The 14805-nt window shown below is 39.9% G+C and overlaps 1 protein-coding gene across 4 annotated transcripts in view; it reads right to left on the bottom strand.

Annotated features, from left to right (window-relative positions):
* The window catches only part of NOVA1 (NOVA alternative splicing regulator 1), a 181864-nt gene that overhangs the window by 52439 nt on the left and 114620 nt on the right, over positions 1–14805 (bottom strand). For all 4 annotated transcript variants that reach the window (XM_048484401.1, XM_048484400.1, XM_048484402.1 and 1 more), the window contains one exon: positions 72–238. In XM_048484401.1, coding sequence (XP_048340358.1) covers positions 72–238 — 167 coding nt within the window. The remainder of the gene's footprint in view (positions 1–71; positions 239–14805) is intronic.

Genomic DNA, 14805 nt, shown 5'->3' on the forward strand with positions numbered 1-14805 from the left:
ACTGCTAAACTTCTTAGGGGTTCTTTGAATGAACTGTTATACAACAGCAGCTTATTCCTTTCTCAACTCACTTGTTTGATGCGGTCTGGATTGACGGTGGTTTGAGGCTGTAGAATGCTAACTGGTTCTGTCTTGGCCACATTTTGAGGCATTTCTCGAATCTTTTCAGCAATGAAGCCATGAACTGCATTTAGTGCTTCCACTGTTCCCTGGATCAGACACACCCGCTCTGTCGTACCTTCAGAAACAAAGAAAGCACATTTTTGTTTTGTTTTTAAAATGGCAACTTAATCCACAGTAAACTGTAGACGTTCGGATCAACTTGTTTATAATGGCCTCTCTGTGCAAATAAGGAGGGAAAAATACAATGACTGAACCAAACGACGCCTATGGACATATACAGTGAATTTCCTTGCACATACAAGTGGAACAATTTTCTTTTTGAGACATCTCATTGAGCCTGATAAGTCTTGAGAGCCTCTAACTTTTGGTGAGAGTTTCAGTGGGCAAGATTGGCTGTTACAGAAGGAGGACCCAGAAAAACTCATGTCTGTGGAAGGCAACACTGCATTCACTATAGGGAGGCTAGAGGCAACCTAGAAGTGATGCCAGTCCACTCTAGGAACTGCTGGAAACTCCATGGTGAAACTATAGTGATTCTGTCAATACTGAGGCGGATTCCACACGGGCCAAAAACAGCGGTGTGAGGACGGTAAAACACTGTTGTAGGGGAGAACTTTGCACAGCTGCCACTACTGAAGCGAAGATGCAACGTCCTATTTCCCCCAAAAGGGGGGAATTTGTGAATCGCTAAATGAGTGAGTCATTTCAAAAACACCATTTGGCAACCGGTGCCGAGCAAACTGCCGGGTAGGAGGTGCTTCTGCTCCAGCCACGCTTGCAGTTTTTAAATTTCCAGTTCACATCTGCGTAGCCACGCAGGCACACAGGGTCGTATCTGGGTCTCATAGGATGTCAGCGTGGCTGTAGGGGTTCATGTGTGCGATCCTGGGTAGCTACGCAGGAATGGGTGGCCAACAAAAAAAAAACCTGCTGCGCCTCCGTGCGAAGGCCAATGTGCATGCTGTCCATGGGACGCCCGGTCATGTGAATGTCCTGAGGCTGCAGCATTTTCGTTTACGCCGACTGCACTCTGCGGTTTTTGGCCCATGCAGAATATGCCTTAGAGTGAACTGACATTCAGATTTTCCCTGAAACTGATGTAATACCATTGGTGAACTTTTTTTAAAAAATTCTCCCCCTGGTCAATGGAGCAGGAGTGGGAAATGTCAGCCAGGGGTCATTCCTTGCCCATTGCAGGAAAATGGCAAACTTTCTCAGTCTAGTGGAACGTTCTGTCCAATGAGACCAGGGCACAGCTATTCCACTACACATAAGGTTGAGGCTGCTATGATATATCTTGCCTCTTCCCTCTTTTCTTCTCTATATTCCTCTGATAGTACCATCAGGTCCACTAGTAATCCTCATAGGTATTAGGTTGTTTATCGACATCTTGATACAATTTGTTAGAATGTTTTAATGTTTGTATGGTTTAATTGTTTGATGTCACATGAAGTGTAGCAAAGGGGAGGGGTGGCATATTAAATCTAAATGAATAAATAGGTAAAATAAACCTAATTTTCCAATTTTAATCTTGCTCACTGTTTATTAAAAAGTTAATAAAGTTTATTTATTCCTGTCTCGTAATAAGCTTATTATTTTGCTGCATTTTAATCCTGCCCTGCTCTCCAGAAAACTCTGTGAAACCTTATTCTTAATAAGCATACTAAATTGGTAATATCCACCAATCCCTCCTTCCTGCTGCAGATCCTCTGCCCCATCATTCTTCAAGGACCCTTAGTCCCCAGGAGCAGCATTTTATAACTGTTGGGCTGCTGTGAGAGGGTAGAGCGGAAAAGTTTTACTCTGCCGATGGAAAATATGGTTTGCATTTAATGCTAGGTAAAGGTGATATTTATTGGTCCACTGAAGTTGTAGATTCCTTGTTTGCTCCCCTTTCCCCCACACTCAGAGAACTGGAAAGGAGCCATAGAAGTAAGGCTGATCAATGGATTCAGGAATCTGCATAATGCTGGTGTTTCCAGACACTGTTCTACATTCCTAAATTCCTAAAGCCCTTCAAAGCTTTCACAAAGTCTCATAAATCACCTACACATTTAAAGAACCTGATATCTTCTGATGAATGGGCACAGTCATGGTAAACTGTACCTTTTTAAAGTTTGGTGATTTCTATTTTTCCTTTGTTCCAAGCTCTATATTATCCTTATAAGAGATTAACTATCTAACACAACCTCAGCAAATTAACCTTGCCACATATTTCATATATAAATAATACTTTCTGTGTATGCACAGACCTCAGAAATGCAGTTACCCTGATACAGAGATCTGTTTACATACCTCTGGTTACCTGGTGCACAAAAGAGGGAGACCTGTACAAATAGATAAGTACAGGAGCAGACTCCTATTAAAATGAATAGGCAAACTACTCCACAAGGTGCACTTTGAATATTGCATACCCACAAGATGATACCTATGCCTGTTTATACAAACACAACACAATAATATGATCAAAGGAGGAAAAAGGGTGGGGATCAACATGCAACTTTAGATATGAAAATTTACCACCCACCTTTGATCAATATACTGGGCTAAATTTTAAATATACAAAATGTATAAACTAGTGATGCAATTTATCCTTTCCTCCAATTTTGCCATGAAATTTATACCCATAGGATGATACACATCAACAAAAGTCTCTCTCTGCCATAACACAGAACCAATGTAATATTCAAGCAACATTACTAATTAGCACATCATCTCACAATTAGAAATAATGACAATGATTATCATCTTGCAGGAATTTATAACCAAGGTTAACTGTGCTCCAAAATAAGTCCATCAGCTCTTAATGGGTTACAGACAAACTCAGAATGTAGTTGTAGCACTGTGGGAAAGATGTGCTCAATGCGAAACAGAAATAGGATATCTGAATACCGCAAGATATTGTCCATGCCCTAGACAAACTGTTGCTAGCATCACTAATCATCACTGTTCTGCTAAAAAAAAACTTTCACACTTCAAAAAACAAAAGCAAAGAAACACCAAAACTAGAGAAATTGGCATTGTTTTAATAAATTGAAAGAAAAAAGATTAGATACTACATTGACTGTTGTTTGACAATTACAATTTCCTGCCTTTTGCATATGTGAAAATGGCTACAGAAAGATTCAGCCTAATCTCCACTCCACAAATGTAACATGAGTCCATGAGAATGACAGGATGAAACGGCAGTTATTCTCTTTTAACTATATGGGGAAAATAGAATAGTGCTGCACTTGCTATAATTGCTGTTCATCAAGGTCTTCAGTGCAAATACATATTGGGGACTGCATTCACGCAGGCCTGCCAATCTCGGCAGATTTCTTCGTAGCTCATAGCAATTGCAGGGGGTGCCCCTCTCTCCAAGAGCCAATGAGATGATTCCTCCCCACTCAAACTACATGCTCCAGGATGGTTCACCCCCTCTCCCCCCAGTTCCTGCTTTGCCACTGTATGCCTGAAAATAAGAAAAAAATATATCAGTAAGAGATCCTACAGTGGGGCAGGAGGGAGGAAATATGTGTCGGCACAGAAGAAACTTAATGAACAGCAGTTACAGGTAAGTACAACCCTGTTTTCATTTTCTTCTTCAGTGCAGCCCCACTTTAGGGATATTTTAGCAAGCCACTCACCAGAGGAGTAGGGGGAGGCTCTCTCACTGGAACAACGAATGCAACACAGCTCTCCCAACCTCAGCATCTCTTCTGGTCTGCAGGTCCACTGCATAATGGTGAACCAACATATCTTCTGACATCCAAGTGGCTGCCGGACAGATCTCCAAAATAGGAACCTTACAATGGAAATCAGTAGATGTACTCTGTGCTCGTGTAGAATATGCCTTTCCCTGCAGACTTGTAAAAAGTCAAAATGGTCGACACTGCCCACCAAGAGATAGATTGTGGGGATGCTCTCTTGCTCTTCTTGAGGCCCAAGTAACATATGAACAAGGACTTATCTTTACGGAAAACCTTTGTTCTATCAATATAATATAATAAATCTCTTTTAACATCTACAGTATGCAAACTTTTTAAAGCCTCTGAAGTGGGGCTGGTAAGACTAAACTCTGTGCTGAGTGAAAGCTAGAAACCACCTTAGGCAAAAAAAAAAATCCAAACTGGGGTGCAGCACTACCTTTTCAGCATGCACCTTGAAGAATGGGTCCCCCCCCCCCCCAATTCTTAGAGCTGCTAACTTGCTTATTCTTCTAGCCAATGTGACTGCAACAAGAAAGGCTACCTTCTTAGATAAGTTGAGAGGGCAGGACGAAAAAGGCACAAAAGGCACCTGCATGAATTGTACTAAAACTAAAGAAAGTGACCATTAAGGGTCCACCTTGGGCAATGGAAAAAACACATGTATGATGTCTCTTAAATCTCTTCAACAGACTGTGACTGAATAAGGGCCTACAATCTACAAGATCATGGTAGGCCATTATGGCAGTCATATAAACCTAAATAGAGGAGGCTGAAAGGATCTTGGTCGCCAACTTCAAAATGTACTGCAGCTCTTCAGGGAAAGGGCATGTAAAGGTTTCGAGGGTCTTAGCATGTGCCCAATTCTCAAAAAGCTTGCATTTCCTCTCAGAGGATAAGGGGTTCAAGGGTGCCTGGCCTGTAACAGAACCAGCCTAACTCCCTCTAGGAGGCCTACCCCAGAGGTTTTATGAGCCATGCTGTCAAGTGAAGCCTCTCTACAATGTGGTGCATTAGGCTTCAATATAGCAAGAGATCCCACACCTTCAGAAAGGAAATGATGTTTTGGCCAGTCTGCAACAGAAATTCTGAAAACCAGATCAGTCTGGGTCAGAAAGGAGCCATCAACATACAGGTGGCTTCCTCTGAAATGAACTTCCTTAGCACTCTGGCTATAAGTGGGAAAGGGGGAACCAAGTAAGGTGCCCTGACCAAGCAATCTGGAAAGCAACTCTTATAGACAGGGGGCCACTTCCTGCCATGGAACAAAACACCTTGGCCTTTGCAGTCTGTCAGGAGGTGAACAGATCCACTCTAGGTCTGCCCCACTGGGCAGTGTCCTTCCTATATCTGAGAAATTTTCTATGTGCAGGATGTCTAGAGATATGAAAGTAGGAATCTTTAAGACAGATGACTATGAACCAGACATTCTTAGAGAGTAACTAACCAAACAAGTAAAGAAACCATTCTGAACTTTAAAACCATTTATCCAAACCATGTAGATCAAGGATGGAGTGATGGCCACCAAGAAAATTTTTGAATAAAAGTCACAGTAATCATGTTGGGGGTTGAATTCAACAGTCACACCCTTCTGAAGTAGCTCTTGTAACTGTGAGGCTAGGTCTGGGAAAAGGCTGTTCTTCACCTGGTCAAATGGGAAGCAAACAGGTATAGTATGTTACTCCAACCTATAACCATTGGAAACAATGCCAAGAACCCAAAGGTCCAGACAAATCAACTGCCATTCTTCTTAGAAAAAAATGTTGAGCAAATTGTTGCTGCTGATCTTTCCTCGGAAGGGGGGGGGGCAGAGGACCTGAAGCAGGGGTTTGGTTTCTTTCTTTGAAAACTCCCAGGCTGGAAAGGCTTTTGAGGAGGATATGGTTGAGGTGCCTGGTAAATCTGAAAACACTGACTGAGATGAAATAAGGTCAGAAAACCTTGCTGATGAGCTTGGTATGGCTGGCATGGTGTTGATAAAGCAGGTAGAACTCTCCAGGACTTCACCATCTGGTGATTCTTCTTGGCCAACTGGAGGAAGTCATCTGTTCCAGCAGCGAACAGTGAAGCCCCTTTGAAGGGATGATCCTCAACTTTGTCCAGGGTTTCCATGGGCAGGGTTGTATTCCTGAGTCAAGAGTAGCATTAGAAAATGACCACAGTGAATAGGGAGAATGCCACTGACTCAGCAGTATTGATCTCCTGTTTCAACAACCTGATGGCCTACGACTGGGTAGAAACCATGGTCACTACGGCCTCCTCAGGAATGGATTCCAGCACAGGAGTCAGTTGTTTCCAAAGGGGCAACTGATAATGATGGTTTGGTAATTGGAAATCCAAAAGTTGAGGGTAGCTGAAGAATATACCTTCCATCCAGTAACATCTAGTCTGAGTCTCTCTCTGTCTCTGGGGGTGGAATGTTGCTTAGAGTGCTGTTTAGATTGTAGCTCTTCAGTGACAACTGAGCAGGGAACTGGATAGGTGACCAAAAAGGAGCAGGAATCTGGCCTTGTTCTATAGAAATTCTCCACCCAGTGCCATGTGGATGGAGTGGAGGAAAGCTTTTGCAAAATGTTGGGCAACCAGGCCAGACAAGCTATTCGAGATGGGGAAGGCTACTGTACCTGGAATTTCAGAATACAGTCTACTGTGGAGCTTGTCTTTGTCTGAGGAGCTGGTCTGCCACTGTAATAGGCTGTATTATTTTATATGTTGTGCACTGCCTGGAGCCCCTCAGGGATAGGGCAGTATAAAAGTCTAAAGAATGAATGAATGAATGAATGAATGAATGAATGAATGAATGAATGAATGAATGAATGAATGAATAAATAATGTCCATATCCAAAGTTTCGGCCATTCTGATCAGTTGCTTGCCATAGAGGCACAGGTTTTCGCTGGAGGAAAAAGGAGCAGAATCACTGACATGCTTATCAGGAGAAGACTCAGGTATATTTTTAGAGGCAGAGGCTCAATCAACTTCCCCCTCCTCCAGTTCCTGGTCCAGGTCACGGTAGGATAGGGTGAAGGGGGCAGGGTCAGTTGTAAGTACCAGGATTGTCCTTCCCAAGGAGGACTGAGAAGCACCCAGAACATTGACCCACTACTGGAAATGAGCAGGAGAGGGAAAAAGGGAGGCCAAGGCATTTTCTGAGGCCAAGGAGGGAGCTTGGAATGGACCTGGCTCCTATGGTAGGTCCAGCTGCTTTTCATCCTCTGATTCAGAAAACAGCAATTCCCTATTGATGTATTTGCAGCAGAACCAACAAGTCCTGTTGTGGGGCACATGAAACAGAGGCAGACAAAGGCTTGTGCTTCTGTTTGGATTTCTCTCAGTAAGTTTTGAGTTTCTTCGATTGATCTGAGTTCCAACGGGTATGAAAACTGAAGGCTCACCTAGGATCCAGCTGAAAAGCTCTTGGAAAGGACGGCATGGAGGATTCAGCAGATGGAAGTGCTATTCTGGACCTCTGTTTTGCTGGAACCATCAGAACTTACAGGTGCCTTCCCAAGACAGACTAAGACAATGCTGGTTGAGAGGAAACCTGGGGTACTGCAGCTGGGATGACTAAGAAAAGAGTCCGTTCACTTTCAGCCAAAAGGCCCTGTCTGATCTGGCTTTGGGTTTGAAGCCAAAGCTGGCAATTTTGCACAACTGCACCAGCTGAGACTCGCCCAGACATGAGGCGTGTTGATTGCTGTGAGCCATTTTTGCTCCACATTCGGAGCATTTTTAAAGAGGGCTTTGGTAGCCATAAGGAGGCAATCCTGACCAAACAAAGCAAGTCAGTAAGGAGCCCTCTTTAAAAAGGGGCTTCATGGGGAAAGCAGTTAGACCAGCAAAAGATGTCTCAACTGTGAAGAACTCAGACAAACTCACAAATTGAAGAGCAAAACCTTCACGAGAAGCTTTAGGAAGTTTCTCGATAGCAGAGACAGCAGAGAAAGAACTGGAGGGAGAGGGGGAGCACCCTCCTAGAGCATGTGATGGTTTGAGCGGGAAGAAACCATCTCATTGGGTCTGGGAGGGAGGGGCACCCCCTGTTCTTGCTATGAGCTAGGAAGAAATCTACCAAGATTGGTAGGCCTGCACAACGCAGCTCCCAATTTGGGGATACACTGAAGATGAATATTGAGGTATTCTTCTTGTTTACAACTATGAAAGAAAAAAACTTTCAAATTAACAAATGTGTACCAAAGCTGTCATTTATTAGTATTAAATATGTAATAAACAAAAAGCATCAAAGAGAACACAATGTCCAATATTTTCCTTAAAAGGCTGCAATTTTAAGATATAAAGGTGATTAATTGTATGGCATAGCACTTTACAGAGTGATTTATCAAGAAGCCAAGAACACAATCCATGTAATACCTTCACTTAGGACCAAGCCAAGGGGACATGGCAGTATGCAAGCTTTCGAATTCCCCAGAACTCTTCATCAGACCAGATGTTACAAAATAAAAAGAGGGGGAAAACAGATGTTTTAGGTCATGGTGTTACAAAGATCTTTTCATGCCAAACCTGGGGACTGAGGCAGAGACAGAGTTAAAACTCAGTTGTACCATAAATATTGCCTCTTACAGCTAGGAAATATCTAATTTAAAGTTTACAGAGACACTTCTGTATAGATTCAAATACATTTTTATTATTATTTTCTTGTGATTTATACACAGAGATTGTAATCTATTAGTATCTTAGAGACCAACCAGATTTTTGGGATGGGCACAACCTTTGGAGAGTTAAAGCTCTATTTATCAAATGTATGTGACAAAAGGATCTTGGACTCTTGCAAACTATCCCCCCCCCCCCATTTTGTTGGTCTCTAAGGTGCTACTGGACTCATATCTAGCTTTTCTACTGAAGATGACCACATCTGCTCTCTGAAACTACAAGCTGTGTGAGAGTGCTGAATTGTGAAATCTGGGACTTATCTACAGGGGTTTTTTGCCATTTATTTAAAGTAAAACAAACATTTTCAAAAGTGAGTTTCACAACAGTATTCTTCATTCAACAATGAATATTAAAACCTATCCCAGTACATTAATAGCCATTTCCTTATACAAGGAACAATAACTTATCTATGCTATTAAGGTGAAAGGTCTGCTCTTCTAGAAAAGCCTGAAATTCAAATCTACTTTTTCAAAGGATGCATTTCCCTTGTACTTTTCTATTTTTCTTTGCTACATTACCTTTTTCACGCTCTCTTCTTTTACAGAACTACTGTGGTTCCTATGTAAAGTGATCTACTTCTAAGCAAGTACACCAGGGAGTCTTTAGGCTGAAGAATTAATTGTCTACAATATGATAGGAAGTGATGTGAATTGATCAATGAAGCTAATGTGAGCGTTCTTTTCTTGGTCAACAGACAATATATTTATACAAAAACAGAGATCAGCTTACACAGAAGATCTTGGAGCTGACACAAAGAGCACTTAAAAGGATGAACTCTATTGGAATAATGGAAAGGAAAGGAGTCAGAAGCCAAGGAAAAAAAATCATTAAGCTGCAAGTATTCTGTGTGCTCTGATGTCAGAAATTACTGATTAATACACCATTTAATATCACACAATAGGCATAATCCCAAGTTGAGCCTTCACCAGCACAATTCATGCCAGTGGAGGGGCATTTCCGTGTGTGCGGAAACAGCCCAACATTCTCCACCAAGCAATTCTGCTCCTTCCACTTTTCCTATTAGTTATAATATATCGTAAATACAAGCAACTCAAGTAATAATTTAAAAGTTTTGCTATTACAGTGCCTGCATTGTAGACATATTTCAACAACAAAAGAAATGCTTCTAACTGCATATCAGAGATTCCAATGAAATAAGTAACCAAAAAAACCATAAAGTTTACAGATTTTCACTCAGACTGGGCCATACTGCAAGATAGACAGTTTAGTATTAATCTTTGAAAAGAGAGAGAGAAAAAGAAAGAACCCACAGCATCAGTGAACTGTACAATATGATGACATACATAACATGGACTCAAAATACAATATGTACTACCAATTACGCAGCTTCGTTTATTAATACTGTGCAATTTGTTTTTCTTGTTTTACGGTCTAGAGAATGGACAATTTTGCCTAATAAGAAGATTAGGTCGTGATTGATGAATTCTCCAAATAAAAAATCAATGGGCACTTGGTACTCCAATACCTCTATCTATATGATTGTTGTGTAACTCTGCATCCAAACCTTGTCCTGATGCTCAATCTGTCTTCATTCATAGTAGACAATTTGAACAGGCATAGAAATCAGCACCTCTTCCTAAGGGGTTATACATCTCATTTTTAAAAAATGATCCACGTATAAATAGCTATCCTTGCTCATCATATTGGTTAACACAAATTGAACTTAAGAAACATTGCCATGAATCGAAGCTGGTACTTTTGTCATCACTTTAAAAGCATTTTGGTTCCATATCTCAACTAAGCTGTGGGGCTACTTGCTATTTTGACCTGTTAAAAAGTTACCATTCATTTTTTTAAAGAATCACAAAACAAATGACACCTGTCTATAAAATACTTTTTTTTGCATTATTAAGACAGATTAGGAACATATCCCTGTTAATAAAACCACATTAACCACAGAATAGTTTTGACCAATATAGTTATAGTATTACCCACATTTTACTTTAATGCTCATCACAAGTCATGTATATATATAGAGCCAAAATTCGCATTCAGTATTGCAAAAAGATTTTTACCCAGTTTGAAACAGTTTCATACAAATCTCTACCACATGGGGAAAATATGAAAGGAGTAGTAGTTGGTGAGCTGTTATTTCTCCTTTTGTGTGATCACATTCATTCTTGATTCTTCACTAGACATAGCATTCTTTGCCCTTTAGTGTAAGATGAGTTCTTAGGCAAGTAAATAGACATGAAATGATTGGTGTAATTATTAATGCAGTGGTTGTGAAAGTAACAAAGATACCAAAAGAAACAAAAATATTGATGCTGAAGCATGAAAAAAGGAGTGACATTTTTGTATGCATTTGACAGAAAGAAGGTGAATAGTATTAGGGCTTTGAGGAGAAAGATTGCAAATTCTGCAAACAGTGCCCTTCTACAATAGTATTTCCCATCTATTTGGCAGAGCTGTTCTGGGCAAACACAAAGGGACTCTACTAAGAGTATATTACTTTGTAATATACCTGTGTAGCATTTGAAAGCTATACTGAAAGACCTGATCTAAAACACAGACTTGGTTTGCTTTCTGCTTGGAGGACTTAAGATCTTATGTAGAAGGCAGGCAATGTTTCTTGAAAATGCTGAAAAGAAATGGCAAGGGTGGTTGCTTGCTTGAATGTAAAAGAAGTCAAAGGGTTAGGAGCCTGTAAGAGAGGAAAGACAAAAGGAGTCTTGAACACTGACAGAGATGCGGGTCTGGAGTTGGCTGGAAAGATAAATACAATTCTGTCTCACTATGTTCTATTATTGCCAGATCACCTAGGAGGAAATGTTAAAAGAGAACGAGAATTGTCAAGCACGTGGTTGAGATGAAAGGACGCATTTGGGATACATCAAAGTTGCTATCAAGCTTTCAAATAAATACAAAAGAAGCAACAAATTACATTATCATCTCTATATCCACCTAGAAATTTAATCCTACATATTTTGATTGGTGCATCCACATGCATTGCTGTACCATCCAACCAGCACAGCTCAAACATCATACTTTGCAAATTCATGGTAGCAGGACAGCAAGTATAGACTGTGATAAAATTATTTGCTGGTGCAACAAGACTTTGAATCAGGCCACAAAAAATCACTATAATGTAAACAATAAAAAGTGGAAAGAGTTGTAAATCATTCAACAAAAATTTCTTTAAAATATATCTCTTACATACTGAGTTAAAGATATATTTTAAGATAAGCAAAGGGTGAAAAAGTGTGTACATACACACTGCTACTTCATCAGGGCATTTTAGTGATTGAGAAGCAAAATGGGTAGATTTTCCATTTGCTGAAAATATGGAAGTCAAAATAGCAAGCCTTTAAAAAGAAGCCAAACTGATCTTTTTTCATTTCATTTGCAACTGAATAAGACATTTGTATCATAAGTTTTAAAACAGCATTATGCTCATCAGGGTATTTTAGTAACTGATTAACATAAATACACAAACATACACCCAATCCATACACATACATTACTATTTAAACAGTACACAAATTTACTGAACAAAGTGATAAGAGATATGCCATTTCAAAGCTTTCTCATATTACTTTGGAAATACAGACATATTTGAATGCAGCTTCCATATCTGAAATAGTGTGTACAACACTAGTGCTGATGTTCACTCTGAAAAATGTTGTGCAACCTATAGTTAAAGGTTCTGTAATACTGTCCTGTATGAAGAAGAAGAGTAGGAATAGGAGTGTGGATTTATACCCTGCCTTTCTCTACTGTAAGGATACTCAAAGGGGCTTACAAACTCCTTTCCCTTCATCTTCCCACAACAGATGCCTTGTGAGGTGGGTGGGGCTGAGAGAGTTCCACAGAACTGTGACTAGCCCAAGGTCACCCAGCAGGAATGTGTAGGAGTGGAAAAACAAATCAGGTTCACCAGAGAAGACTGCACTGTTTCCAGGGAGGAGTGGGGAATCAAACCCAGTTCTCCAGATTAGAATCCATCTGCAATTACAACACAATTATATTTATTGCTTTAGATACTGAGCAATAGTGTTATACTTCAGACTGTGGAGAGGGGAAAAATGAAATGTAAAGCTGAGAATAAATATGTAAAAAGATCATCTCTGAAAAGCCAGAATTAAAGGGGAGTATTAGGCAGGTAGGCAGCCCATAGCATCAACCATTATACAAAATAGATGATTTTACTAAATTTGTTCTCAATTTTAGTTTTTGAGACAAAATGCATGTTTGTTCCCACAGAGAAAATATCCAGGACTGCACAGAAACATCTTGCCTCTGAAAATATATAGATTTACAACACAGTACCACAATTCAATGAAGAATTTTTAGATATTATATATCTATTTAAACCTTAATACATTTAAGCACGTGTGTGGCTGGTATCTATACTATACGGTTATACTATACGATTACTATACTTATGATTACTCACTTTAATAGCATATTTATTTCAACCGCAGGATGGAAGAATACATAAGCAAAAAGTTGTAATTGTAGAATAAGCTTGAAATGACACTAAAATACCAGAGCTTAGTCCTGATTAGATCAGAACCGAAAAGTGTGAATAGATCAGGAATCATCATTAACACTATCAGCTGGATCCTATGACTCAGGAGCACAGGTCACATCTTTTCCTTACTCTTGTTCTTCAGCAAAGCCTTAACACAAGAGGCTCTGTTGGCAGAAGAGAAAGAATAATTTCTCCACTTCTCTTTTCTCCCTACAGTCCATGGCTCCTTGCAGTTTTTTGTTCACAGGAGGCTCCAAAATGCATCCAATCTCATTTTAGAAAGGAAAAGTGGGTCAGATCCAAAAGGTATAATGGTTTATAGACTGGACCACAAAAACGTCTATAACTATGCAGTCTACGTATAACTAGACATAGTACATATTTAAAAAATAAAACAAAATAATGCATTTTCAGGGATTAATGATGAGCCTCTACAAGCAGGATACATATTTTCAAGTTCTGGGCACTCCACAGAATAGAACAAATTAGGGTTGCCAAACTTGGCCTGGCGACCTGCTTGAGATCAAGGGGGATAGGACTTTGTGGGGAGCAGGCGTTGGCATGATATCACTTCAAACAATAGTTTCTGGTGATTCCTAGAAAGGCATGACATGATTTCCAGGTTTCTTTTTCAATGGCCACTATCAGTCACATGGCTATCCTACAACAAAGTGCTATTTTCACATTTTCCATGAACTAATTCCAAATTGACTATGGAAAAGAAACAAGTAATTATGTTTATCAAAGTTCTGTATACAGAACATCTGATTTTTTTTACTGCATCTGCAAACTTTTAGATGAGTATGTACACTTACAAGTTTTTAAAAATAAAAATCTCACTTTGGAATTATAGCTTTTATGCCATGCTACAGTAATATGAGCCTTTGTCAATACTGCCTCCTACACATACAATTACTAAAGGAAAAAAGTCCACCCATCTGAATAGTAAAAATGCTTTTAAATTTTGTAGGAATTGACGCATCTTGTAATTTAGAGTGATAACTAGTCAAGTCTCTTAGAAATGCTTCAGTATACTTTAAAAGCTTACATAAAATCTTGGAAATGCTTTACAGATAAGGCTATATAAACACAATTCTAAGGAACTTACTAAAGTCACGTTTTTAGATATATACTCTGAAATGCTGTACTGCATCAAATAAACTCAGTCACATGTTTGTTGTCATTACCCATCAAAATACCACTAGATTCAAATAGGCTAGGGTTATATAATACAAGCAGGGGATCTGCAAGGATTTACAAGGGGCATCTCATTTTCCTCTTCCCTATTTCTTCTTTCCCTTCCCTGAAAGCCTTCATAGTTTCTTTCTCTTTCTCAGCTTTCTTCTGTCCTTCCCACCCACCTGCCAACCCATCTTTATCTGCCTCTGTGTCTCCAGCATTCTCTCTTTCCCTCCCTTCAGCAATCTCTATATGGGAAAACTATGGCTGAGTTGCAGAGATCTGGCTGCGCAGACCAGATGCATGGTAGGGAACCTGTAAGGACTAGCAAGAGGCACCTCACTTCCCCACATTATCCTTCCTGAAGCATTTCCTCTTTCCCTACTTCTGGTGAACCCCCACTCCCCCATATCCTCACCTCTTCCTTATTCATTTCTTCCCCCTAACCCACCAGCCATATTTATTTCATTTATTTATTTCATTTATATCTTACCACCTTCCACAATGGGGATGCAAAGCAGCTTACATAAATTCTGTTCCATTTTATCTCCACAAAAGGTAGGTTAGGTTTTAACTGGGTGACTGGCCTAAATTCATGAAGCAAGATTACACAGCAGTTAGGGATTCTAATCTGTGTCTCTCAAATCCTA

The sequence above is a fragment of the Sphaerodactylus townsendi genome, linkage group LG02 (genome assembly GCF_021028975.2).
Source record: "Sphaerodactylus townsendi isolate TG3544 linkage group LG02, MPM_Stown_v2.3, whole genome shotgun sequence".
Taxonomy (NCBI): Eukaryota; Metazoa; Chordata; class Lepidosauria; order Squamata; family Sphaerodactylidae; genus Sphaerodactylus; species Sphaerodactylus townsendi.